The sequence below is a fragment of the Chaetodon trifascialis genome, chromosome 22 (genome assembly GCF_039877785.1).
Source record: "Chaetodon trifascialis isolate fChaTrf1 chromosome 22, fChaTrf1.hap1, whole genome shotgun sequence".
Taxonomy (NCBI): Eukaryota; Metazoa; Chordata; class Actinopteri; order Chaetodontiformes; family Chaetodontidae; genus Chaetodon; species Chaetodon trifascialis.
In genome coordinates, this window is record NC_092077.1 from 1284308 (window position 1) to 1309108 (window position 24801).

Consider the following 24801-nt stretch of genomic DNA (forward strand, 5'->3'; position numbering starts at 1 on the left):
AAAAAATTTTGATGCATTTCAATTATATCAATAATACAAAGGCAGTGTGATTCTCTAAGCTTTTCTATATTGTTTCAATGTAAATAAAAGTTTGTAAATCATGCATACAATCAGAGATTGGATAGTATTGCCAAATTGAGATGGGTATTTGTTTTTATACCTTAAAATTTCTTTTTTGTAGCACTCTGTTACATGTTGAGTATAATCCATATAAATAATAAACATTTGATATAATGGAGCACTCCTTCATCTTAACCTGTCAAAGACTGAGCTCCTTGTCATCCCAGCCAGTCCCTCTATACAACAACAGATCAGTATCCAGCTTGACTCAGCTCTGCTCACCCCCGCAAAATCTGCCAGAAACTTGGGTGTCATGATTGATGACCAACTAACTTTTAAAGAGCATGTGGCCTCTGTTGCTTGGTGTGACGACCCCTGTATGTCTGAGTGGTGTGACTAACTGTGTTGTCTCTGAGGTGGGAGCTGATCGCAGTGGCGACCAGGAGGCGATTGTGGTTATTTGGAGCACCTGGGCTCAGTGCTGTCTGTCTGTCTGTCTGTCTGTCTGTCTGTCTGTCTGTCTGTCTGTCTGTCTGTCTGTCTCTCTCTCTCTCTCTCTCTCTCTCTCTCTCTTGCCTGAGCATGCAACACAACTCTACTCGACTATTGTAATTCCTTAATGGCAGGGCTCGCTAAAACCCTTGCAGATACTCCAGAATGTGGTGGCTTGGCTGGTCTTCAACCAGCCCAAATGAGCACATCACTCCGCTTTTCATATCCCTCCACTGGCTCCCAGTCGCTGCCCGCATCAAGTATAAGTCCTTGATGCTCGCCTACAAAATTGCCACCAAAACCACTCCGACCTACCTGAACTCCCTCATTCAGGTTTATGCTTCCTCCCACTCACTACTGCCCAGGAACGGCACCTGCTGTTGCCAGCTCAAAAAGGCTCTAAGTCTCTGGCTAGACTCTTTTCTTCTGTGGTTCCCCGGTGGTGGAATGAGTTACGAAACTCCATTCATTTGGTAACTCCATTCGTTTGGTAACTCGTTCCACCAAACAAGTTACCAAACTCCCTCTCGATTTTTAGAAAAAGACTCAAGACCAAGCTCTTTGCTGAACACCTTCTTTCTTTAAAAAAAAACAAAAAACAAAACAAAAAAAACCATTAACTCTATGCATTATTTTGTAGCGCTGCCTCATAGCACCTATGTCCAGTTGGACTAGACATTTGCATTAGGGTACTTACTGCTGTTGTTTTCTCCTGTACAGAACCTACTTTGAAGTACGGACAGATAAGTTTTGGATTCAGACTGATGAAGTGGTTTCACTGAATTTATTTGATCATTATTTATCTCTATATTTCTATTTCTGTAAACTGCAAAATATTTATTAATGTAGAAATATAGAATATAGAAACTGATAGAAACAACAAGTGCTCAACTTTCACAAGCTCTTAACAAAAAACAATTAGGGAAAACATATGTTGAACAATATGTGAAAAAAGGAAGAATGAAACAAAAATACATGTTCATTTTTTTCTGCTACTCCTCTGCAGCAGGGCTCATGCTAAATCACTTCCTTCATCAGGGTTGATGTGTGTATGACTGTGTGTCAATGGATGAGCTTGTGAAGGAAAATGTGGGGAAAAACATGGGATGAAGTTACACTGATCAAGCAAAACACTATGACCACCAGCCTAATATTGTGTAGGTCCCCCTTTTGCTGCCAAAACAGCCCTGACCCATCAAGGTATAGACTTCACTAGACCCCTGAAGGTGTGCTGTGGTATCTGGCACCAAGATGTTAGCAGCAGATCCTTTAAGTCCTGTAAGTTGTGAGGTGGGGCCTCCATGGATCGGACTTGTTTGTCCAGCACATCCCAAAGATGCTCAATTGGACTGAGATCCAGGGAATTTGGAGGCCAAGTCAACACCTCAAACTCATTGTTGTACTACTCAAACCATTCCTGAACCATTTTTGCTTTCTCGTACGTCACATTATCCTGCTGAAAGAGGCCACAGCCATCAGGGAATACCGTTTCCATGAAAGGGTGTACATGGTCTGCAACAATGCTTAGGTAGGTAGGTGGTACGTGTCAAAGTAACATCAAGACAGGACTCAAGGATTCCCAGCAGATCATTGCCCAAAGCATCACACTGCCTCCACCAGCTTGCCTTCTTCCCATAGTGCATCCTAATGCCACGTGTTGCCCAGGTAAGTGATGCACACGTACCTGGCCATCCATCTGATGTAAAAGAAAACGTGATTCATGAGACCAAGCTGTCTTTTTCCATTGCTCCGCAGTCTAGTTCTGGTGCTCACATGTGCATTGTTGGCATTTTCAGCGGTGCGCAGGGGTCAGCATGGGCACCCTGACTGGTCTACGGCTATGCAGCCCCACACGCAACAAACTCTGATACACTGTGTATTCTTACACCTTTCTATCAGAACCAGCAATAACTTTTTTGGCAATTTGTGCAACAGTAGGTTGTCTGTTGGATCAGACCACACAGACCAGCCTTCACTCCCCACGTGCATCAATGAGCCTTGGCCGCCCATGATCCTGTCGCTGTTCACTACGGTTCCCTCCTTGGACCACTTTTGATACAGTAGATACTGACCATTGCAGCCCAGGAACACCCCACAACAGCTGCCATCACAATTTCGTCCTTGACAAACTAACTCAAATCCTTACACTTAAGCCTTTTTCCTGCTAGTACCACATCAACTTTGAAGACAAATGTTCACTTGCTGCGTAATCCCACCCACAAACAGGCACCATGATGAAAAGATAATCAGTGTTATTCACTTTACCTTCGTAACGTTATGCTTGATCGTTGTATTTTGCATTTTTTTTATTTTCTCGCCACACTTTTTTTCTGCTGTAAACTTGACAGTGTTATTACAAAATGGACCATATTGGACGTACAAAACTACCTGTAAAGGATTAATTCTGTGGCTTTACTGTTAAATCACCCCTCTGAAATGGGGGTGATTTAACAATTCTCTAAAAGTCTAACTTTTTTGGCATAAAATGGGATAAACAGAAACAGATAATGATAAAACAAAATAGTGCAGTTTGCCTGTTATTGAGGTCCTCCCAGGGTTCGAGCCAGAAGAAAAGTCAACTTCTTAGCAAACTTGGCTAGTCTTCTCCTCACATTTATTAAGCTATTACACAAATGGTATACCATCCATCCATCCATTGTCTATACCCAACTATCCCTTTCTGGGGTTGTGGGGGGGCTGGAGTCTATCCCAGCTGTCAGCGGGCGAGAGGCGGGGTGCACCCTGAGCCAGTTGCCAGCCGATCGCAGGGCAACATATGCTGACCAACATGACCAACCATACCATTCACCAAACAACCATTCACGCTCACACTCACACCTAAGGACAATTTTTGAGTCACCAATTAACCTAATGAGCATGTTTTTGGTCAGTGGGAGGAAGCCAGAGTGCCTGGAGAGAACCCACGCATGCACAGGAAGAACATGCAAACTTCACACAGAATGGCCCTGCCCGACCCAGGGATCGAACCGGCGACCTTCTTGCTGTGCTGTGCTGTGCACTACCTGCTGTTCCACCGTGCAACCACAAATGTTGCAACCACAAATGTTATACCAGTCTTTACTAAATAATATTTAAATATAATCATGACAGTCATGAGTGCCATTTTAGTTATATACTACAGCCACTGGACATTCTCAATTCTGATTGGTTATTAAAAGCTGTGAGGCACTTGCAGTTCTAAATTAGTATCTTGGTAGAAAACAGAGTACGGATGTCATGACACTCTAAGGTACAGGATGTTCGTAATAGTTTGGAAGCACTGGGGTGTTTCCGTGTTGATAATGTGCCAAAGGCAGTTCAATACATGCTGCTCAGTGTTCAGAATTTTCCAAGTTGGCTTCCAGGGACTGAAGTCAGTGACAAGATGTCAGTGACAAAAACAAACACTTCTAGTGGACGTATGGTGTGCAAACGCCTGCAGAGATTACATTGCAGCCTGTGATGTGTCCATTAGTAATTTGAATACAAAAACATACAAAAATACCATCCATTATCAGATAATATCTGACCAGAATTTCTCCCCTTTGTCTGGGACATTAAAATCTCCCAGGACATGTAGGCTGGCACTAAAAAACGGGAAATTCTACACACGTCACTCTCACTGATTGAAAATGAAAAGTGCACTGTGAGAATGTGGCTGCACATATACACTCAGTATTGTTTCTTCTTAAGGTTAATTAACATTAACTAACTATGGCTGAATAAATGGCAAAGTCAACTGTGGCCAACAAAACCTCACACCTACTACAGCTTGTTACAACACTGTAAATTTGAAAACTGCATTTAAATAAAAAAAAAAAATTCAATTAATTGTATTGTACTGTACTTGTAATTGAATTGTAGCATACAAGCCACACTGCCATTGGTAGCCAATTGATAATTATTAATAATAATAATAACAATAATAATACAATAATTTAACAAACAAGATGGTGGTAAAAACATAGATCGATACGTCCTGTCAAGCCACAGTGTATTATCCTGCTGATACCTTTAAACAAACAATAATGTACAAATCTAACAGAATTAATACAACAACAGAGCGTGAGATGTGTCACCTGAGATATCCCTGAAGCAGCATCTGCACAATCACAGCTTCAGCCTGCAGCTGAGACAGTGTGGTGGTCTGGATCATTTTCCTGCGCTTGACTGGGCCTTTCCCCATCCACATTGTCACCAACTTCAGAGGAGTAAGCTTTTCATCCACGGAAGCTGCTAGTTCCACAATCTCCACCACCTGCCTGGCATGCTGGGTAATGTCCACAGTGGTGAAGTCTGGGGTGGGAGGTGTAGAAGTCAGATGATCACCTAATGAAATTTAGCCAAGATGGATTTTCACATCCCTAAAGAATACTTTATACACGCAATCATGGATTTGTTGAAACCCATGACATGCACGTAACACACCATTCACGTGGCGGCAAGTGTCACACATCTGGTTGCATCCTTCATCGTCCCACACTTCATCAAAATGAACAGCCATAAGAGAGCGCCGACACCTTCACACAGCAAACATGAGACTCAACAGACTTTCAAGTCATGCTTTGTAAGGCATTCTGTGTTACACTGTGTGAAGTACTGGGAATGTGTGTGTCCGGGATACCTGTCAATATTCTGGCAGTAGGCAACTATCTGCCTCAGTTTCTGCTGACCAACATTCTCCATCACCACCATGGTGCTGATCCTGAAGATGTCAGAGAAGCCAAAATAGACAATGCAGTCTGCTGGACTGTCGTCTCTACCTGGAGACACACGACAAGGATTTCACGATGTATACTTGCAAAATTACTACAGCGGTGTGAACCTGTATTCTGTCCTGATTGTAGAGAAACAGTGTCTACCTGCGCGCCCACTCTCCTGATAGTAGTTCTCAATGGACTTGCTGATAGTGTGGTGGATGACAAACCTTACATCAGGTTTGTCGATACCCATGCCAAATGCCACTGTGGCTACCACCACCTAGGACAACACATTAATGTACTGTAACATGTTCAAACAGGACAGGACAGGTTTTTTTTTTTTTTTTACTATTGCAAGGCAGCCGCATGTACAGTACAGGCCAAAAGTTTGGACACACCTTCTCATTCAATGCGTTTTCTTTATTTTCATGACTATTTACATTGTAGATTCTCACTGAAGGCATCAAAACTATGAATGAACACATGTGGAGTTATGTACTTGGTACATAAGGTGAAATAACTGAAAACATGTTTTATATTCTAGTTTCTTCAAAATAGCCACCCTTTGCTCTGATTACTGCTTTGCACACTCTTGGCATTCTCTCGATGAGCTTCAAGAGGTAGTCACCTGAAATGGTTTTCACTTCACAGGTGTGCCTTATCAGGGTTAATTAGTGGAATTTCTTGCTTTATCAATGGGGTTGGGACCATCAGTTGTGTTGTGCAGAAGTCAGGTTAATACACAGCCAACAGCCCTCTGGGACAACTGTTAAAATTCATATTATGGCAAGAACCAATCAGCTACCTAAAGAAAAACCAGTGACCATCATTACTTTAAGAAATGAAGGTCAGTCAGTCCGGAAAATTTCAAAAACTTTAAATGTGTCCCCAAGTGGAGTCGCAAAAACCATCAAGCGCTACAACAAAACTGGCACACGTGAGGACCGACCCAGGAAAGGAAGACCAAGAGTCACCTCTGCTTCTGAGGATAAGTTCATCCGAGTCACCAGCCTCAGAAATCGCAAGTTAACAGCAGCTCAGATCAGAGACCAGATGAATGCCACACAGAGTTCTAGCAGCAGACCCATCTCTAGAACAACTGTTAAGAGGAGACTGCGCGAATCAGGCCTTCATGGTCAAATAGCTGCTAGGAGACCACTGCTAAGGAGAGGCAACAAACAGAAGAGATTTGTTTGGGCCAAGAAACACAAGGAATGAACATTAGACCAGTGGAAGTCTGTGCTTTGGTCTGATGAGTCCAAATTTAAGATCTTTGGTTCCGCGGTGTCTTTGTGAGACGCAGAAAAGGTGAACGGATGGATTCCACATGCCTGGTTTCCACTGTGAAGCATGGAGGAGGAGGTGTGTTGGTGTGGGGATGTTTTGCTGGTGACACTGTTGGGGATTTATTCAAAATTGAAGGCACACTGAACCAGCATGGCTACCACAGCATCCTGCAGCGACATACCATCCCATACGGTTTGCGTTTAGTTAGACCAGGCATGTCCAAACTATTCCACAAAGGGCTGTGTGGCTGCAGGTTTTTCCTCCAACCAATCAAGAGGATGCAGTCTGATCAATCAGCTGTCTGAAGACTGGGATCAGCTGATGAAATGAGTCAAGTCTGGTGTGCTGCTGCTTGGTTGGAAAGAAAATCTTCAGTCACTCGGCCCTTTGTGGAATAGTTTGGACATGCCTGAGTTAGACGATCATTTATTTTTCAACAGGACAATGACCCAAACACACCTCCAGGCTGTGTAAGGGCTATTTGACCAAGAAGGAGAGTGATGGAGTCCTGTGGCAGATGACCTGGCCTCCACAGGCACCGGACCTGAACCCAATCGAGATGGTTTGGGGTGAGCTGGACTGCAGAGTGAATGCAAAGGGGCCAACAAGTGCTTAAACACCTCTGGGAACTTCTTCAAGACTGTTGGAAAACCATTTCAGGTGACAACCTCCTGAAGCTCATCGAGAGAATGCCAAGAGTATGCAAAGCAGTAATCAGAGCAAAGGGTGGCTATTTTGAAGAAACTAGAATATAAAACATGTTTTCAGTTATTTCACCTTTTTTTTCAAGTACATAACTCCACGTGTTCATTCATAGTTTTGATGCCTTCAGTGAGAATCTACAATGTAAACAGTCATGAAAATAAAGAAAACGCATTGAATGAGAAGGTGTGTCCAAACTTTTGGATTACTGTATATCCCCCATTATCCCTTAGTTTTTAGCTCCATTTTGTAGTTATTTACTGCCATTTACACAGAAATGATACCACTGTGTAGAACTGAACTTGTTAGTTAATTGAAAGAAAAATAATCATTTGTTAATTAAAGCATAAATGCCGAATGGGGTTTGGACTGGTGGTCAGAGAAAACAGAACTTATTTGCAGATTTTTCATAGGTTAAATGACAAATCGATTATTTGATTGAAAGGTAATACGTTGCAACCCAATTTCTATGGCAATATCATTTTTTACATGGTTAATCAAATGTCAAAGTCAGATTTTGGTAACAATCCAGTTTGTACCAAACATTTAGTTACTGTGTTTTGACTGTGGAGTGATTCTTACACTTAGTGCTCAACCATTCACTGCCATAAGAGGAATAAGATATCATTTTCCTTTCCTGTCATCGTCCATGGCAAAGCACAAAGCAAACCTCTGTGTGTCATATCCAAATACCTGGATTTTGTTGGAAGTCCATTTACGGTGAACGCGGGACTTATCACCAGGGTCCATGTTAGCATGGTAGGGATAGGCCAGGATGTCTCTTTTCTGGAGTTCAGACGACACAGTCTCTGCATCTTTCTGAGAGAACACGTACACGATTCCTGTGGCACACACGAGAGTATGACTTATCAGTATGTGAATATATACAGCTCAAATTAGTCATCTATCTAAGAATGACTTTAAAGATCTGTGCATATTAGCCTTAAGGTGATGCATTATATAAATTTTAGCCTTGTCAGTCTTGTTTGTTGCAGTACCTGACTGGTCCTTGTATCTGCTCTTGATCAGAGATGCGATGTCATTTGTTGTTGCATCACTGTCAGAGTCTTTAACACGAACCTGAGAAACAAGCAGACTCTTGGTGTGTCTTGGCAGTGTCACTGTAGCACTTTCTATCGCGGTGTGAGCTGAGTTGTTAAATTTGACAGGTATCCACAGTTGTAGTATTTACAGATTATAGTATTTTTTTGGTAATAGGCTAAATATAAAATAACAGAATGATCGTTCTTGTTTTTTAAGCAAATGCAAGGCAGAGCAGGTGATTTTGAAATGTCAGATGGATGCGTTAGCAGGTGTGTGCAGAGCAGGTGGGAGCATGTGCTTGACTGAAGCATTGTGTGTGTTTGCGTGTGTATGTGAGAGTGAAGTTGCCAAGGTTACCACCTCATAGTAGAGGTTGATTCGGTTGAAGGATGCAGTGAGTGTGATTGGCTGTTTCACACACAGGATCTTCTCACAGTCCTTGAGGACACTGCTGGTTGCTGTGGCTGTGAGGCCGAGCAGTGGGACTTTAGGGAACTGCCTTTTCAGAATGCCCAGTAATTTATAATCTGCACAGGGACACACACACACACACACACACACACACACACACACACACACACACACATTTATATCAACTTTGAAAATAAACCTAGAATTTGATCAGAGAGGGGTTAGGTTGTCCTATACTTTCCCACCCCTTCACCCACATGAAGGGGACCTCTTACCTTGTCTAAAGTCATGTCCCCACTGGCTGCAGCAGTGTACCTCATCCACAGCAATTAGACTCAGCAGGTTAGTGTTGTAGGCTTTCTCCAGACGAGACATAAGCAGCTTGCTCTTGGCAATTTTCTCTGGAGTCACATACACCAGCTTGAAAGGGGCCTTGGGATCCGTCATTCCAGCCATGACTGTCTTGGTGTGCTCCTACCAGAGAAATTCATTGCAAACCCTCCTAAAATAACACTGATGTTTGAAAATGACAAATCCATCAACTACAAAGATTTTGATATAAATCCTGAACATAAGCATGACCCACAAGTAACACCACATCACTCGCACATCTCAGGTACACACATACACAGAAATGCCTAACACTGTAAAAAGTTTGCCAGAGAAGCTTTTATAATCCAGCAAATGGCAGAAAAGTTTAGTTCTTAAATGGGTCAATTCACCCAAATTACAAAACATTCTCTCCCTTAATTGTAGTTGTTTATTTAAAAAAAAAAACATCAACTGCAGCATATCTTTCCAGAAAAAGTATCCCTGCCTACAAAAGGGAAAATAAATACTGAATGCGTCAACATTTTTGTCAGTAAACATATTTTTCATGGGGCTATTGAAATTAATTTTTCACCAGATGTCAGTAACAACCCAAGGAATCCACAAATACAAAGAAATCAAAACAAATAAGTCCACAAATTAAGTCATGTGAAATAAAGTGGAATGACACAGGCACAAAGTATTGAACACACAAACTGAAAATTATTTCATACTTGGTAGGAAAGCCTTTGTTGGTAATGACAGCGTCAAGACGCCTCCTGTATGAAGAAACTAGTCACATGCATTGCTCAGGAGTAATTTTGGCCCATTCTTCCACACAAACTCTCTTCAAATCTTGAAGGTTCCGGTGGTCTCTTCTATGAACTCTGATCTTCAGTTCGTTCCATAGATTTTCAATCAGATTTAAGTTGAGTGATTGACTGGGTCACTCCAGCAGCTTTATTTCTTTCTCTGAAACCAATTGAGAGTTTCCTTAGCTCTTTGTTTGGGATCGTTGTCTTTCTGAAATGTCCACTTTCGCTTCAGCTTCAACATCCTGGTGGATGGTAGCAGATAATTATCAAGAATCTCTCCGTACATTTCTCCATTCTGCAATGCCATTTCTCCTCCAAACATGGTGTGTGCTGTGACATCCAAATTGTTAGATTTTGGTCTCATCTTTGCAGGCTATATTCTACCAGTATTTCATTGGCTTGTCCAAATGTTGTGCAGCAAACTTCAAATGAACTTAAACATGTTTTTTCTTCAGTAGCGGAGTCCATGGTGGTTGAATGCATTACTTATTGTGTTCTTTGAAATGAGTATACCTGCTGATTCCAGGTCTTTCTGAGCCTACGTTTACACTTAGGAAAAACACATATGTTTTCATGCAGAGTTTTTTTCAGGGAAAACGATCATTTTTAAAAACTCTGGCCAATGTGGAGATTTCTGAAAACCACGGTTATGTGTTGGAGTGTAAACAGGGTTAAATGGTGTTTTAGGTTCCGAAACATCACAACATGCGACTGAAAATACTTAACGTCACGTGTGCGATCTAGGTTTACACTCGCTCCCATAGGTTTGGCACAGTATTATGCACTCGATGGTGGATTTATCTGGGTTCATATAAACAACAACATTTTTGAAAACGATGTTGTGTGCACGATGCTATTCTTGAAAACGGAGGGGCTAAAATATCCGTTTTCCTAAATACCCTGCTACGTGTTCATAGGGTGAAGCTCTCCATGAGTGGTCCCTGGCTCTTTGACAATTTTTTGGATTATTCTTTTGACTCCTCATTCAGAAATCTTGCAAGAAGCACCAGGTCGTGGCTGGTTTAAAGTGAAATGATGGTCTTTCCACTTCCAGATAATGGCCCCAATGGTGCTCACTGGAACATTCAGAAGTTTAGAAATTCATCTGTAACTAATGCCATCACTATGTTTTGCAACAATGAGGTTGTGAAGATCTCATTGCTTTTACCCATCATGAGATGTTTCTTGTGTGACACTTTGGTAATGAGAAACCTTTTTATAGGCCGTCAATAAGGACTAAAATGGTTGATATTCATTTGCACTGATAGGGGGCAGCATTGCATTCTAAACACTGACATATTTCAGCTGGTTTCTTGGCTTTCCATGCCTTTATGCACCTCCTCATCTTCATGTGTTCAATACTTTTTGCCTGTGTCACCACAATTTATTTCACATAAATTTATTTATGGACTTATTTGTTTTGATTTGTTTGTACTTGTGGATTACTTGGGTTGTTACTGACATCCGGTGAAAAATTCATTTCAAGACTAAGACTAAGACATACTTTATTGATCACAACAACACAACATGCACATGCCTGCTTCGGTGAACACACAACAACGATACAACATGCACATGCCATGCTTCCGTGAAATTGTTTCTTCCGCGTGAAACCCATCCTGGTAAGTCCTTTCTCCGTGGCAGACCAGGAGCGGTGGGCTGCCAGATGACAGCGGTGCCCGGAGACCCAGTTTCTCCTTGTCACCGCTGGTCATTTGGTGATCTGCTTGCATGTTTTTAGTGGTTTTTTTTTATGGAGGATACCCCAGGTGAACCTGGGGAGAACATGCAAACTCCACACAGGCCCCTTTCCTCGAGATAAAGGGCAGCAGGCACTGAAGGCATGGTGGAGTAGTGCTGGGCGGTATGACCAAAAATGCATATCATGGTAGTTTTCAGAATTTAATGGTTTCACGGTATATGATGGTATTTTTTTTTCTTTCATCTGGAAGACAGATGTTTTAACACAGGTATATCCAGGCATTCATTTGGGCAGAGTACCGTTATCTCATCCAAGCATACAGAGAAACTCCTATGTTGAAAACACTTTTTCAGCCTTTTTTCTGCTTGCTATTGTTTTTATCTCTCACAAAAGGACAAAATGCAAGTAAAACAGTAAAATAACAGTAAGCCCAGAAATATGTGATCGTATGAAGAGCGCTGCCTCTACTCTAGAAACCCCCTCCTCTTTATGTAAACAACCAGGACCTTCGTGATTGATCTCAAACTAACGCAGAGTCATAGGAGGAGACATTAGCAACGTTTTTTCGAGCTGGAATATAGCTTTTGACCACAAAACAGCAAAGGTAAGACATACTGTATGATTTAGTGCAGTTTTTTCTGCTTTGTGATCAGCAGACTCCCTGCTTTCATACGATACCAGACTTGTGTGGTTTGCGTGAAGTGGTGAAATCAGCAGATGCTCTAGAGTGGACATACGGTATTTTCGTCTTTTTGTTACATGCGCATGCAATTTATTTCTGTGTGAATTATGTTTTGTTTGGGTAGCAAACTCCACGCTGGGAGAGGCTTTTAACTGAGACTCTCCCCATCATTCTGATATGCTACACGTTAGGATTGGTGCTTCCTGGCATGAGCATTGGCCATCTGAACTGGAGCAAATTGCTTGTGTTGCTGATCCAGCGACGACTTTAGCCCGACAAAAAAACACAACAGACACGGCTCCTCTTTTTGGCACAAGTTCTTGTGTGTCATTAGGGCTGGGCGATAAAACAATAACGGTATGTCTCGCGATAGACACATAATCAATATCAATAAAAAATTGATATTGAAAACGTTCGATAAAACATTCAATAATTTTTTTGAAGAAACCAGAAGTTGTGAAGCAAGGTTGGTTGCATTAACAAAGGCACTCGCTTTCAGGTAAACGAGAAATGTAGGGAGTAATCTCTGATCAGTGGGAGTGACACGCTAACACGGCAATCATGTAACAGTATCAAGTTCAGTTGTCTCATGTTTGATTCTTCGCGAGGAGAGAGATGAGTAATAGAAAGGGAGTGCTGCAGCGAGCGAAGAAATTGTCGATAAAACAGGGAAAGTCAGCTCGCCAGTATGGCAGTTTTTTGGATTTTATAAGTCGGACTGTAGTCAGACTAATGTGGTCTGTAAATTATGCAAGACGTCTCCACCAAGACCTGCTATGTTTCTGCTATGTTTACAAAACACTGAACATATTTGAAAACATTTTATTCACCAGAAGGTGAATCAGCTTGTGAACTTCCTGGCACTAAACCTGCAGAAAAAAAGTTCTCAGGTTTCTCTGTTTACATTTTTACACTTTTATTTACATTTTGAATTTGAGTGTTTTCCATGGTTGTGTTGACATTTACTTTCCTTTCTGCCTTGATAGCTGAGGGGATTATAATCAGAGGAAGGTTAAATTTAAAATAAAAATGTTTAAATTGAATGTATTTTTCTCCCGGTCCTAATTTTAAATCAATAATTATTGATATTGACCGATATAAAACACTTATATCATGATACAGTTATATCGCCCAGCACTATGTGTCATCACGTTCTACTAGTTCTGCAGCTTCGATTTCGGAACTTTCAATGTCTGTCCAATCCATCTTCACCGTAACGTAACACCAGAGCACTACAGTTTACCCTCACCACGCACCATGCTTGTTTAGAAGTGCAACATTGAAAATGGCCCCATCTGAAACTGTTGCGTGGCGTGGAGTTCCTGACATTGTGTAATCACATACACCGGTGTGGCAGTATATCAAAAATTTATATCATAAGAAAAATATACACGAGTATTCGGTGTGAACCAGTATACCGCCCAGCCCTATGGTGGATGACAAGCCCCCAGGCGGGAATCAAACCCGGGACCTTCTAGCTGTGAGGCGACAGTGTTACCACTGTCCCACTGTGCCAATTGCCCCATTTGAAATATATTTACTGACAAAAATGTTGACACATTTAATATTTATTAGCTGAAATAAAACAAATAAGAGCAATATGGCTATCAGTTGTTACCTTGCTACTGGATGCATTCAGCATGGCTGCTGGCACATTGATAGACTTCAGGTACATGATCTGGTCTTCCATCAGTGACACCAGGGGAGTGACTACCAATGTAAAACCTGATAAACATAGACACACACGCAAGCACACATGCAAGCACACATGTGCATGAGGACATACATGTGATGCGATTACATGTGATGTCATGCCAGTAGGGTTGTCAAAAGTATTGATACTCCAAAAAGTATCAATACTAAAACTTTGTATCCGGATACGATACTCATTTGCAAAAGTATCGATACTATCCCCCACCCCCTGCCGCCACTCCCCGCTCTCTCTCTCTCGCTCTCTCTCCCGATCAACAGCACACAGGCACACACCTCCCCCTTTACTGTTGCCGCTATGTGACGTAAGTAGTCATGACAATAACAGAACATGGCCGGTGCTGCTGCAGGAGGGCCAAAGCAACGAAGAAGGCAAGCCAAAGGACGTCGATAGGCCTGTGTGCAAACAGTGCTACAAAGCGGTGGTGACAAAGTCAAGCAGTACGTCAAACTTGGCGAAGCATCTTAAGGACCGACACCCTGGCCTTTATGGTGAATTTTGACAGGTCAGTAAATCATCCGTTTCAAACTTATTACTGATGATATCGTGGCCGGCGGCCCGCATCAGCCGCAGCTAGCCTCAGCTAGCTGTGAAAAGCTTGGTGATTAAAGATAACATTTAAAAAATAAATAAATTAAAATTAAATAAAAATGTGATGTGTCAGTACACGAAGTTTACTTGTTGGTGACTGAAAAGTGTTATTTTTTCTCTTAAAGTCCCAGAATGAAGCAGACAAAAGTCGACCTGCAACCAAGCAGCAACACACACAGCCGACTCTACCATCGCTGTTTGACCAACAACAAAAATACCATGCCAGGTCACCAGAAGCTGTGAAAATCAACAGAGCTGTGGCAGAGTACACATGCATGGATCAGGTTCCTATTTACACTGTGGAGACACATGGGTTCCAACAACTTCTTAAGCAACTAAACCCAAGGTACACTCTTCCTTCCCAGAATAACTTTATGTACACTGAAATCCCAGAGCTGTACAACACAACAAAACAAACAGTCTTGGAGCAGCTTCGAGGGAAACCGTATTTCTCCTGTACCACTGACATTTGGACCAGCAGGGCTGCATCCTCTTTCATGGCTGTAACCCTGCAATATATCACAGAGTCCTGGGACATGCAGAGCTGGTGTCTGGGCTGTGTTGGGCTACATTCAGAGCATACGGGGGACAGCTTAAGGGATGCTTTGGAGGAGATTGTACAGGAAACATGGAAGCTGGATATATAACTAATATGGCAGCCATCACTACAGATAATGCTTCAAATAACAAGAAAGCATTGCAGCAGCATTTCACATGGGACCCGTGCTTTGGTCACAACTTGCACTTGGCCATTAACAAGGGTCTGGATATTGATAGTGTATCAGGAGCATTATCCAGGTTAAGAAAAACAGTGGCAGCTTTGACGAGGTCACCAAAGATGACCCAGCAGCTAAAGAAAAAACAAAAAGACTTGAAGCTGCCAGAACACAGACTCATCCATGACGAGCCAACACGCTGGGACTCAACTTTTGAAATGGTAGAGAGATTTATAGAACAGCAGTAAGCAGTCAGTGCAGTTTTGACAGAGGACAGAAAAAAATGGTACCTTATGCCAAAAGATTCAGACATCACAATTCTCGAGAGTGTAAAAGAGGTACTGAGCCCACTAAGCTCTTTTACTGATGCTCGTAGTGGTGAAAGGCATAGCACTCTGTCCTCTGTCCTACCCCTAACCTGGAAGATATATTCCACATTACTAGCTGAGGACACAAGCAACAACTTAGAACGTCAGCTGAAAGAAAAAACTGGAAATGATCTGAAACACAGATATGAGGACAGGCATCTACAGCTCGTATTGAACACAGCCACCTTTCTTGATCCCCGCTTCAATGCCAGTTTTACCAGATTAAAAGAAGAAGTGAAACAACATCTTGTGGATAATATGCAAGATCTGCAGACTCAGAGAGTCCCAAGTACATCTCCTTCAACTGCAACCCAGCCTATGAAGAAATCCAGAACAGATATGAAGGGGCTTTTGTCAAACATTCAGGGGGAGAGAAAGAAACAACATGGTGATGATGCACCAACAGCATCCACAGATGAGGATCCAGAATGCAGGCTCAGGCGGGAGTTGATATTATATGAAACCATGCCTGAGCTGAGTGCAGAGGAAGACCCCCTAACATGGTGGAAAACACACAAGAGCACCTTACCTCATCTTGCTCATGCTGCCGAGAAGTACCTGTGTATAGCTGCTTCAAGTTGTGCCTCAGAACGTGTGTTCAGTACATCAGGGCTCATTTGCAGCCCAAGAAGGGCAAGACTTACACATTGACATGCTTGTATTTGTAGCAAAAAATCTGCAAATAGCAAAGCAAATTCAGGCCAGTGTTACCATCAGTGACACCTAAACAGTCATTTGTGTAGAGTGCAGAATAGATGCACTTCTGAACCCTGTGTGATTGAATAATTCTGTGCACTTTTCAGTTTCAGACTTTTTTTGATCAGGTGCAGCTGCTGAGAATACTGCATTTCAACATTGTGATGTTCTTGTTAACTAGTTTAGCTAGTGTCATTTAGTTTGTTAGGTTGTATACAAAGCATAGCCAAGAAGAGAACATTTAAGTTAATTTTATTGTTATTTTTTATCTGGCTTGCCTAATATTTAGATGTCTTGCACAGCACTACAACCTCAAAATATTGTTCAAATTGTTGCTGTTTTTTTATTTATTGATTTATTTGCACTACTTCAGATAACCTGAAACTTGTTATCATAGTTGCAGTGTATTTTTGCACAACTGTTTATTACTCCTTGAACCGACACCTTATCGTGGTGGAAGAGTTTGAGCACCCGAATGATCCTAGAGGCTATGTTGTCTGGGGCTTAATGCCCCTGGTAGGGTCTCCCAAGGCAAACAGGTTCTAGGTGATGGGTCAGACAAAGAGCAGTTCAAAAGCCCCTTATGAAAGAAAAAAAAATCAAGGAAGCGTACGTCGCCCGGATTGGCATCATAGGGCCCCACCCTGGAGCCAGGCCTAGGGTTGGGGCTCGCTGGCCGGGTCTTGAGCTAGTGCGGGAGGTTGAGCGGTACCGGCTAGAGATAGTCAGGCTCACCTCCACGCACAGTCTGGGCTCTGGAACCCAGCTCCTTGAGAGAGGCTGGGCTCTCTTCTACTCTGGAGTTGCCCGCGGTGAGAGGCGGCGAGCTGGTGTGGGTTTGCTTATAGCCCCCCAGCTCAGCCGCCATGTGTTGGGGTTCTCCCCGTTGAGCGAGAGGGTCGTTTCCCTGCGCCTTCAGGTTGGGGATATGTCTCTCACTGTTGTTTCGGCCTATGGGCCGAACAGCTGTGCAGAGTACCCAGCCTTCTTGGAGTCCCCGGGAGGGGTACTGGAAAGTGCTCCAACCGGGGACTCCTTTGTTCTACAGGGGGACTTCAATGCTCATGTGGGTAGAGACAGTGATACCTGGAGGGGTCGTATCATGTAGTCGTATCATCTGACCTTCGGCGGCATGTCTTGGACACTCGGGTAAAGAGAGGGGCTGAGCTGTCAACTGATCACCACCTGGTCGTGAGTTGGATTCGCTGGCAGGGGAGGAAGTGGGACAGACTTGGCAGACTGTTGGGAACGTCTGGCAGAACCCGTTGTCAGGGAGGTTTTCAACTCCCACCTCCAGGAGAGCTTCGACTAGATTCCGAGGGAGGTTGGAGACATTGAGTCCGAATGGACCATGTTCTCCACTTCCATTGTTGATGCAGCCGTCCGTAGCTGTGGCTGTAAAGTCGGCGGTGTCTGTCGTGGCGGCAACCCCCGAACCCGGTGGTGGACACCGGAAGTAAGGGATGCTGAAGGAGTCCTATCGGGCCTGGTTGGCTCATGGGACTCCTGAGGCAGCTGATGGGTACCGGCAGGCCAAGCGTGCGGCAGCTTGGGCGGTTCTAGAAGCAAAAACTTGGGTCTGAGAGGAGTTCGGGGAGACCATGGAGGAGGACTACTGGTCAGCCTCGAGGAAATTCTGGTAAACCGTTCGGCGCCTCAGGAAGGGGAAGCAGCTTTCTGTCAACACTGTTTACAGTGGAGATGGGGAGCTGTTGACCTCGACTGGGGATATTGTCGGGCGGTGGAAGGAATACTTCGAGGATCTCTTCAATCCCACTGTCATGTCTTCTGTAGAGGAAGCAGAGACTGGGGACTTGGAGGTCGATTCAAGCTCCTCAGTAGTAAAGCACCGGGGGTGGATGAGATCCGCCCTGAGTACCTCAAGTCTCTGTATGTTGAGGACTGTCTTGGTTGACACACCTCTGCAATATCGCGTGGCAGTCGGGGACAGTGCCTCTGGACTGGCAGACTGGGGTGGTGGTCCCTCTTTTTAAAAAGGGGGACCGGAGGGTGTGTTCCAACTATCGGGGGATCACACTCCTCAGCCTTCCTGGAAAAGTCTATTCCAGGGTACTGGAGAGGAGGATCTGGCCGATAGTCGAACCTCGGATTCAGGAGGAACAATGCGGTTTTCGTCCTGGCCGTGGAACACTGGACCAGGTCTATACCCACAGGGTGCTTGAGGGTTCATGGGAGTTTGCCCAACCAGTCCACATGTGCTTTGTGGACTTGGAGAAGGCATTCAACCGTGTCCCTTGCGCCATTCTGTGGGAGGTGCTCCGGGAGTATGGGGTTGGAGGCCCTCTGTTGAGGGCTGTACAGTCCCTGTACAACCGGAGCAGGAGACTGGTCCGCATTGCTGGCAGTAAGTCGGACCTGTTCCCGGTGCATGTTGGACTCCGGCAGGGCTGCCCTTTGTCACCGGCTCTGTTCATCATTTTTATGAACAGAATTTCTAGGCGCAGCCAGGGGCTGGAGGGGGTTCGGTTCGGGAGCCGGCAGATTTCGTCTCTGCTTTTCGCGGATGATGTTGTCTTGTTGGCTCCCTCGAGCCAGGACCTTCAGCATGCACTGGGACGGTTCGCAGCCGAGTGTGAAGCAGCTGGGATTAGAGTAAGCACCTCCAAGTCCGAGGCCATGGTTCTCGACCGGAAAAAGGTGGCTTGCTCCCTTCAGGTTGGGGGAGAGTTCCTGCCTCAAGTGGAGGAGTTTAAGTATCTTGGGATCCTGTTCACGAGTGGGGGAAGGATGGAGCGTGAGATTGACAGGCGCATTGGTGCAGCAGCTACAGTAATGCGGTTGCTGTACTGGTCTGTTGTGGTGAAGAAGGAGCTGAGCCCAAAGGCGAAGTTCTTGATTTACCGGTCAGTCTACGTTCCTACCCTCACCTATGGTCATGAACTTCGGGTCATGACCGAAAGAACGATGTCCCGGATACAAGTGGCTGAAATGAGTTTCCTCCGCAGGGTGGCGGGGCGCTCCCTTAGAGATAGGGTGAGGAGCTCTGTCACCCGGGAGGAGCTCAGAGTAGAGTCGCTGCTCCTCCACATCGAGAGGAGTCAGCTGAGGTGGCTCGGGCATCTTTATTGGATGGACCTCCCTAGGGAGGTGTTCCAGGCATGTCCCACCAGGAGGAGGCCCCGGGTAAGACCCAGGACACCCTGGAGTGACTATGTTACTCGGCTGGCCTGGGAACGCCTCGGGATCCCCCCGGAAGAGCTGGGGGAAGTGTCCGGGGAGAGGGAAGTTTGGGCGTCCCTGCTCAGACTGCTCCCCCTGCGACCCGGCCCCGGATGAAGGGGAGAAAATGGATGGATGGATGGATGGATGGATGGATGGATGGATGGATGGATGGATGGATGGATGTTTATTATTATTATTATTATTATTATTATTATTATTATTAATAATAATATTTAACCTGTGGTTCTGTTAATTGTTACAGTTTTTTTTTGCCTTTTTCTTGTTAATAAAAATATTTCAATTAAATTTTGAGGTAATTTTTTTATCCCTGTGGTATCGAAAATGGTATCGAGCATCGAATATCATTAGCAAACATCGGTATCGAGTTGAAAATTTTGGTATCGTGACAACCCTACATGCCAGTAAGACAAAAACAGAATTATCTTATAAATTGTTAGGTGCTGTGTGAGCATAAGCAGAGTAAGGACAGACTTGGATTCAACACTACCCTTGGAGCAGACTGCAGGAAGCTGGAAGCAGAGGCTTTTTCCTCTTCCTGTGGGCATCACCAGGAATAGATCTCTGCCTGACAGGGTCAGGTTGATGACCCTCAGCTGCAGTGGTCTGAACTTGGACAGATGAAACGAATCCTTCAGGTGCTTCTCCACTTCTTTGGACCATGGAAAATCTACCAAACATCAAAAGATTAACACAGCTCAATACACAATCCCATTGACTAATTGTACAACCATGCGTGTACAGTACCTGTGTTATCATAGCGCTGCATCTCCTGCTTGTTCATTACTGGACAAGCTAAATACGACTTTGAGGAAGATGAGGTTGAAGAGGATGACAGCTGTGCAGCATCTACAGCCTCCTCCAGCTGCAGCAGCAGAGTATTCTTACGAGCAGTCAGCTCAGCCTGCTTCTCCAGCAGCTCTGTGATCTGCAGCTCCAACAAATTCAGCTCTGCCTCCACTGAGTCCAGCTCTGCCTGCACATCTGAACAGGGACAACCCACCAGGAATACGGTTAGGAACAAAGGCTTCAAGCTGATATTAATGTTGACATGGGTATGTGAATGGAGGTAAGACAGACAGAGCATATTTGACTTGACTGTTCTTCACCTCTGAATATGGCCAGGGTTTAGAAATGAGTGAGGTCCAGGTTTTTTCATGTATCTGTATCTGTGACTACCTGAAACTGTGTGACTCTGCTCTTAAATTTCCCAAAGTCAAAAGCATGTAAAGTGACTCCTCTTTCTATATGCTCCTTTTTCTGTCTGTCCTGCTGCTCTGTTCTTCCATCTGTCATGCTCCTCTCTGGCCTTGTCCGTCTAGCGCCTCCCTTTTCTCCTTCTCTGTCGTTGGGTTAGACTTAGGACTTCTCTGTCCGGCTCCTCTGTGTTTTTCACTTAATCTCTCATGCACAGATATACCTGGTTCTCAAAAATGTGCTGGTATAATAAAGGTTATTCAAGAAATTAAGTTACTTTGAATTTTTGGTTGTGGGTACAGTCACAGTTTATGATATGCAAAAGATGGTCACCTTTCACAAAAGACCATCATACAGATAACCAGGGGTCAGATGTCATGCTCTGTGCAGATTTTGGTCTGTGTCCTCTTTACGAGCACCACTTTTTTTTTTTTTTTTACTTTGCTGCTCTAATTAGAAAGTGTCAATTTGTGCATCATGTTAAATTCTGGACAGTTTCAGGAATCCTGGTAGCCTCAAGGCTGAGGTAGGTGTATACCACATAGCTTTAACGTTCACATTTTGATTCCCAGCCAGGGGATCTTTGCTTCACTCAAGTATGTTGAGATTTAATGATTCATCAATTACCTGAAAACTAGAGTCTACAGCCACACAAGCAGCACTGTGTGCTTTGAGCTAAATGCTAATGTTAACATAACCACAAGAATAACATCATTTTTGACAAACTGGAAATTTGTCCTGATGATAGGGCTTAATGAAAAGTTAGAGGATTACAAGTTATTACAATTCATCCTGTGCATAGCTAAATTCATAACAATCCAACAGTTAAGACATTTCACTGTACATCACAAATATCAAGCCCTTGGTGGTGCGAGAAGAAAAGTCAGAGGATAACTGAAATCATTTAGATTTATCATCTGGGACCATGAATATGTACAATAAATGTTGTGTCAATCCGTCCTATAGATGTTGAGATATTTCACAGAATGAGTGAAGATTTTGACCTGCTGATGACCCTTCAAGAAAGTTCAGGGGATCGCCAAAGTCACTAGGTTTCGTCCTTGTACAAAATGCCATGGCAATCCATTGGATAGTGGGTTGGATTTTTCAGTCTGGACCAAAGTGGTGGACTGAATGAAAGACCAACATTGTCATCCATCTAGGAAAGCCACTAGCTAGTTAAAACGGAAAATCAACAGAACAATCAAAAATGAAAGTAATCAGTAGCTGCAGTCCAGTCTTGATACTTCCTAGTCTATATCAAGAAATCAAAAAAAAATCTCCAAATGAAGACAGTATTTTATTCAGGAAAAGTTCTTGCAGTGTTTGCTGTCAGACAGCAGTAAACACTGTTGGTACATTTGAAAGGACACAGGAAGTTAATTAAAAACTTGTGATCCCCTTTTTTTTTACAGGAATATATAAGTGTAGCACTTCAGTGTTTGTCACAGGGTTTTAATCCATTACTAATATGCATAATCTACTTTTTATATTCCCTGCAAAGCCAGGCACTGGCAGCAGGTTGCATTTTTTCTATTGCTTGTAAAAACACACAAGTGTTTGAGAGTTTGCAGTTTTTCAATTGAATGAAATTAACCAAAGGCGTCATCCTGTCAGAATTCTCTGTATCATTACAAACTGTTGTATGATAAACTGGTCACAGGCCACATCTTTTGCCCACATGCACACTCATGACCTCATCATCTCCTTGCAGTTTTCATGGATGACTTCAGTGGTCTTGACTGTGTTGTTGCTGTGGCTAATTTATATTGGTGTTCAAGTTTGCTTATCCTGGTCATTCAAATGAAGGCGAAAGCCATCAGTGTCAGCTAGCATTTAGTATGAGTTGAGGTTGTCAGACTGACATTCTCTCAGCAGCCCCAATCCTGATTAACTTCACACTTCCCTCCAAGTTTGGCAAAATTTGTAAACTGTGGTTAAGAAGAAAAACATAAAAAGTATTGTTTTGGTATTGTTATTGAAATTCAAGTTTCACACTGGCACTGCAATTTTCAAACTATAATTAACTCTTGTATTAACTGTAAAATTAGGACACAGGGATAGGCGAGATGTTCATGGAGTAACATGTGTAGCAGTTCTCTGAGGAGTTATCCTGATAGTGTGAACAGGGAGGAGACTGTCACACCCACACATGTAATGATCCTCTGAGGATCACACCTCCACAGCTAAGGAGGCAGTGCTATCTGCCATCAGTCCACATGAAATCAACCTCCTCTCATTTAGGACAACCCCGATTCCAAAAATGTTGCAACACTTTGTGAAACATAAATAAAACAGTATGTGATCATTTGCAAATCCTATTTGACAAATACTCAGTTGAAAACAGTACAAAGACAATATATTTAATGTGTGACCTCATCAACTTCATTGCTTTTTGTAAACATACGCTACACATTCCCATTCCGAGTTGAGATAGGAGCAACTAAAGACTGGGAAAGTTGTGGAATGCTACAAAAAACCCGTTTGGAACATTCAACAGGTCAACAGGTTCATTGGTAACAGGTGATAGTATCATAACTGGGTGTGAAAGGGGCATCCTGGAAAGTCTCAGTCATTCACAGAGGATATTACTGCATGGGCTTGGCAACATTTTGTAAAATTGTTGTCAGTAAACACGGTTCCTTTGCAAATGATTGCATTCTGTTTTATTTATGTTTTACAAGACATCAAAACTTTTTTGGAATCTGGGTTGTACAACAGAGGATCCTGTTATTGTTTCTACAGCTCATTTTTTAATGCAAACAAAACTGATGCAAAGTAGTCCAGTGATTAAATATCTGAACAGTATGTTTCACGGTTTGAAGAAAACAGACCTACCGCCACCATCCATATTTCTCAGACTTATTTGCTCAGAAAGGAGACAACCTTCAGACTGTCAGAGATGATGGGTGATACCCTGTAAGACAGAAAAACATAGTCAATAAATTTGGTTTTGGAGTGCTATTACCTTTTAACATAAAATTCATATTTCACTCAGATAAGAGATCAAAGGCATAAAATAGGACTACTATGGTTATCTGACTCCACGTTCATATAATGTAGCCATTGCTTGTCTGCTTGAGTGGATACCCGCTTTCCCCTTGCACCGTGTGTTCCAGTGGGACAGTGGCTTACTCAGCGTTCATTTTCAATATTCACCTGCAAAGGACCAGTGTAAAACGAGCAAAGGTGACAAATTATGATAATTCAGGCTAACACTTACTCTTTATTAATTGTGGCTACAAAGTTAAGTTAAATATCACATTTTGTTCCATTACCATCCAGCCAGTTCACTGGCCGTAATCAATGTATCTTAAAGTAAGCTAACTTAGCTTCGATTCGACAGTGTCGCACCTGCTTAATCACAAATCTCCTTGTTCACTTCAATCAACAGTAGATAACTAGAGGCGCTACTTGAAACACTTTGCATGTCTGCTGTAGGTTACATTAGCTTACATGTCTTGGACGAGGCTTAGAAAAAGCATAAAATACAAATAACTAACCCTTCAGTCCTGTCCTTTCCTTGTTGCTGAATCTACTTTGCCGTTACCATACAGACCACGCCAACGGAGGGGATACTTTACCAGGGTCGAGGGTGCTAATGAAGGTGATATGCCCTGGGTTTGTCCTGATAGGGTACCAACAAATTTTTTTCCCTCTTGCTGCTGCAGCACTGACACACCGGAACAACCATGGCTATTTTTTTATGTGTTTCATGAATATAACGTAAGTAATCTATGTTTTCTACATTAACCTCTGAGGCCTGGCTAAAAGCAAAATAAATAAATAAATCCTGTTTTCTCACGTCCACATTACCGATGCCTGACAGTGTGAACACAGGACAACAATATCCCAAAACTTACGTGTGATGCATTCAAGAAACATGCTCAAGAAACAACAGTGAAAATGTCTTAATCTCTCGAGAGTTTAAATGTTTCTTATTTTTAGTAATACTTGACATATGCAATCCAATCGGTGTGTAATATACCAGCAGAGCAGATTTACTAATATGCGCTTTAGTTACCTTGTAGAGTATTGAAGTGGAAGCAGTCACTGGTTCCATTGTCATTCAATGTTTTCTTTAAACTTGATCTACATCTTGCACCTTTGGAGTCTT

At 43.1% G+C, this 24801-nt stretch overlaps 1 protein-coding gene across 3 annotated transcripts in view; it reads right to left on the reverse strand.

Annotated features, from left to right (window-relative positions):
* Positions 1-24275, reverse strand: part of LOC139350904 (ATP-dependent DNA helicase Q1-like) — a 37812-nt gene extending 13537 nt beyond the window's left edge. The window contains exons 1-14 of one of the 3 annotated variants that reach the window (XM_070992571.1): positions 24188-24275; positions 23775-23843; positions 23523-23601; positions 20235-20471; positions 19978-20157; positions 13823-13929; positions 8972-9170; positions 8646-8812; positions 8240-8321; positions 7935-8083; positions 5415-5532; positions 5177-5315; positions 4981-5072; positions 4632-4848 (exon numbers count right to left, since the gene is read on the reverse strand). In XM_070992571.1, coding sequence (XP_070848672.1) covers positions 4632-4848; positions 4981-5072; positions 5177-5315; positions 5415-5532; positions 7935-8083; positions 8240-8321; positions 8646-8812; positions 8972-9170; positions 13823-13929; positions 19978-20157; positions 20235-20471; positions 23523-23535 — 1700 coding nt within the window. In that variant the 5' untranslated portion in view covers positions 23536-23601; positions 23775-23843; positions 24188-24275. Of the gene's footprint in view, positions 1-4631; positions 4849-4980; positions 5073-5176; positions 5316-5414; positions 5533-7934; positions 8084-8239; positions 8322-8645; positions 8813-8971; positions 9171-13822; positions 13930-19977; positions 20158-20234; positions 20472-23522; positions 23602-23713; positions 23844-24187 lie in introns of all 3 variants that reach the window. The other 2 variants (XM_070992572.1, XM_070992573.1) reach the window with 2 other exon arrangements.
* Positions 24276-24801: the final 526 nt, after the last annotated feature.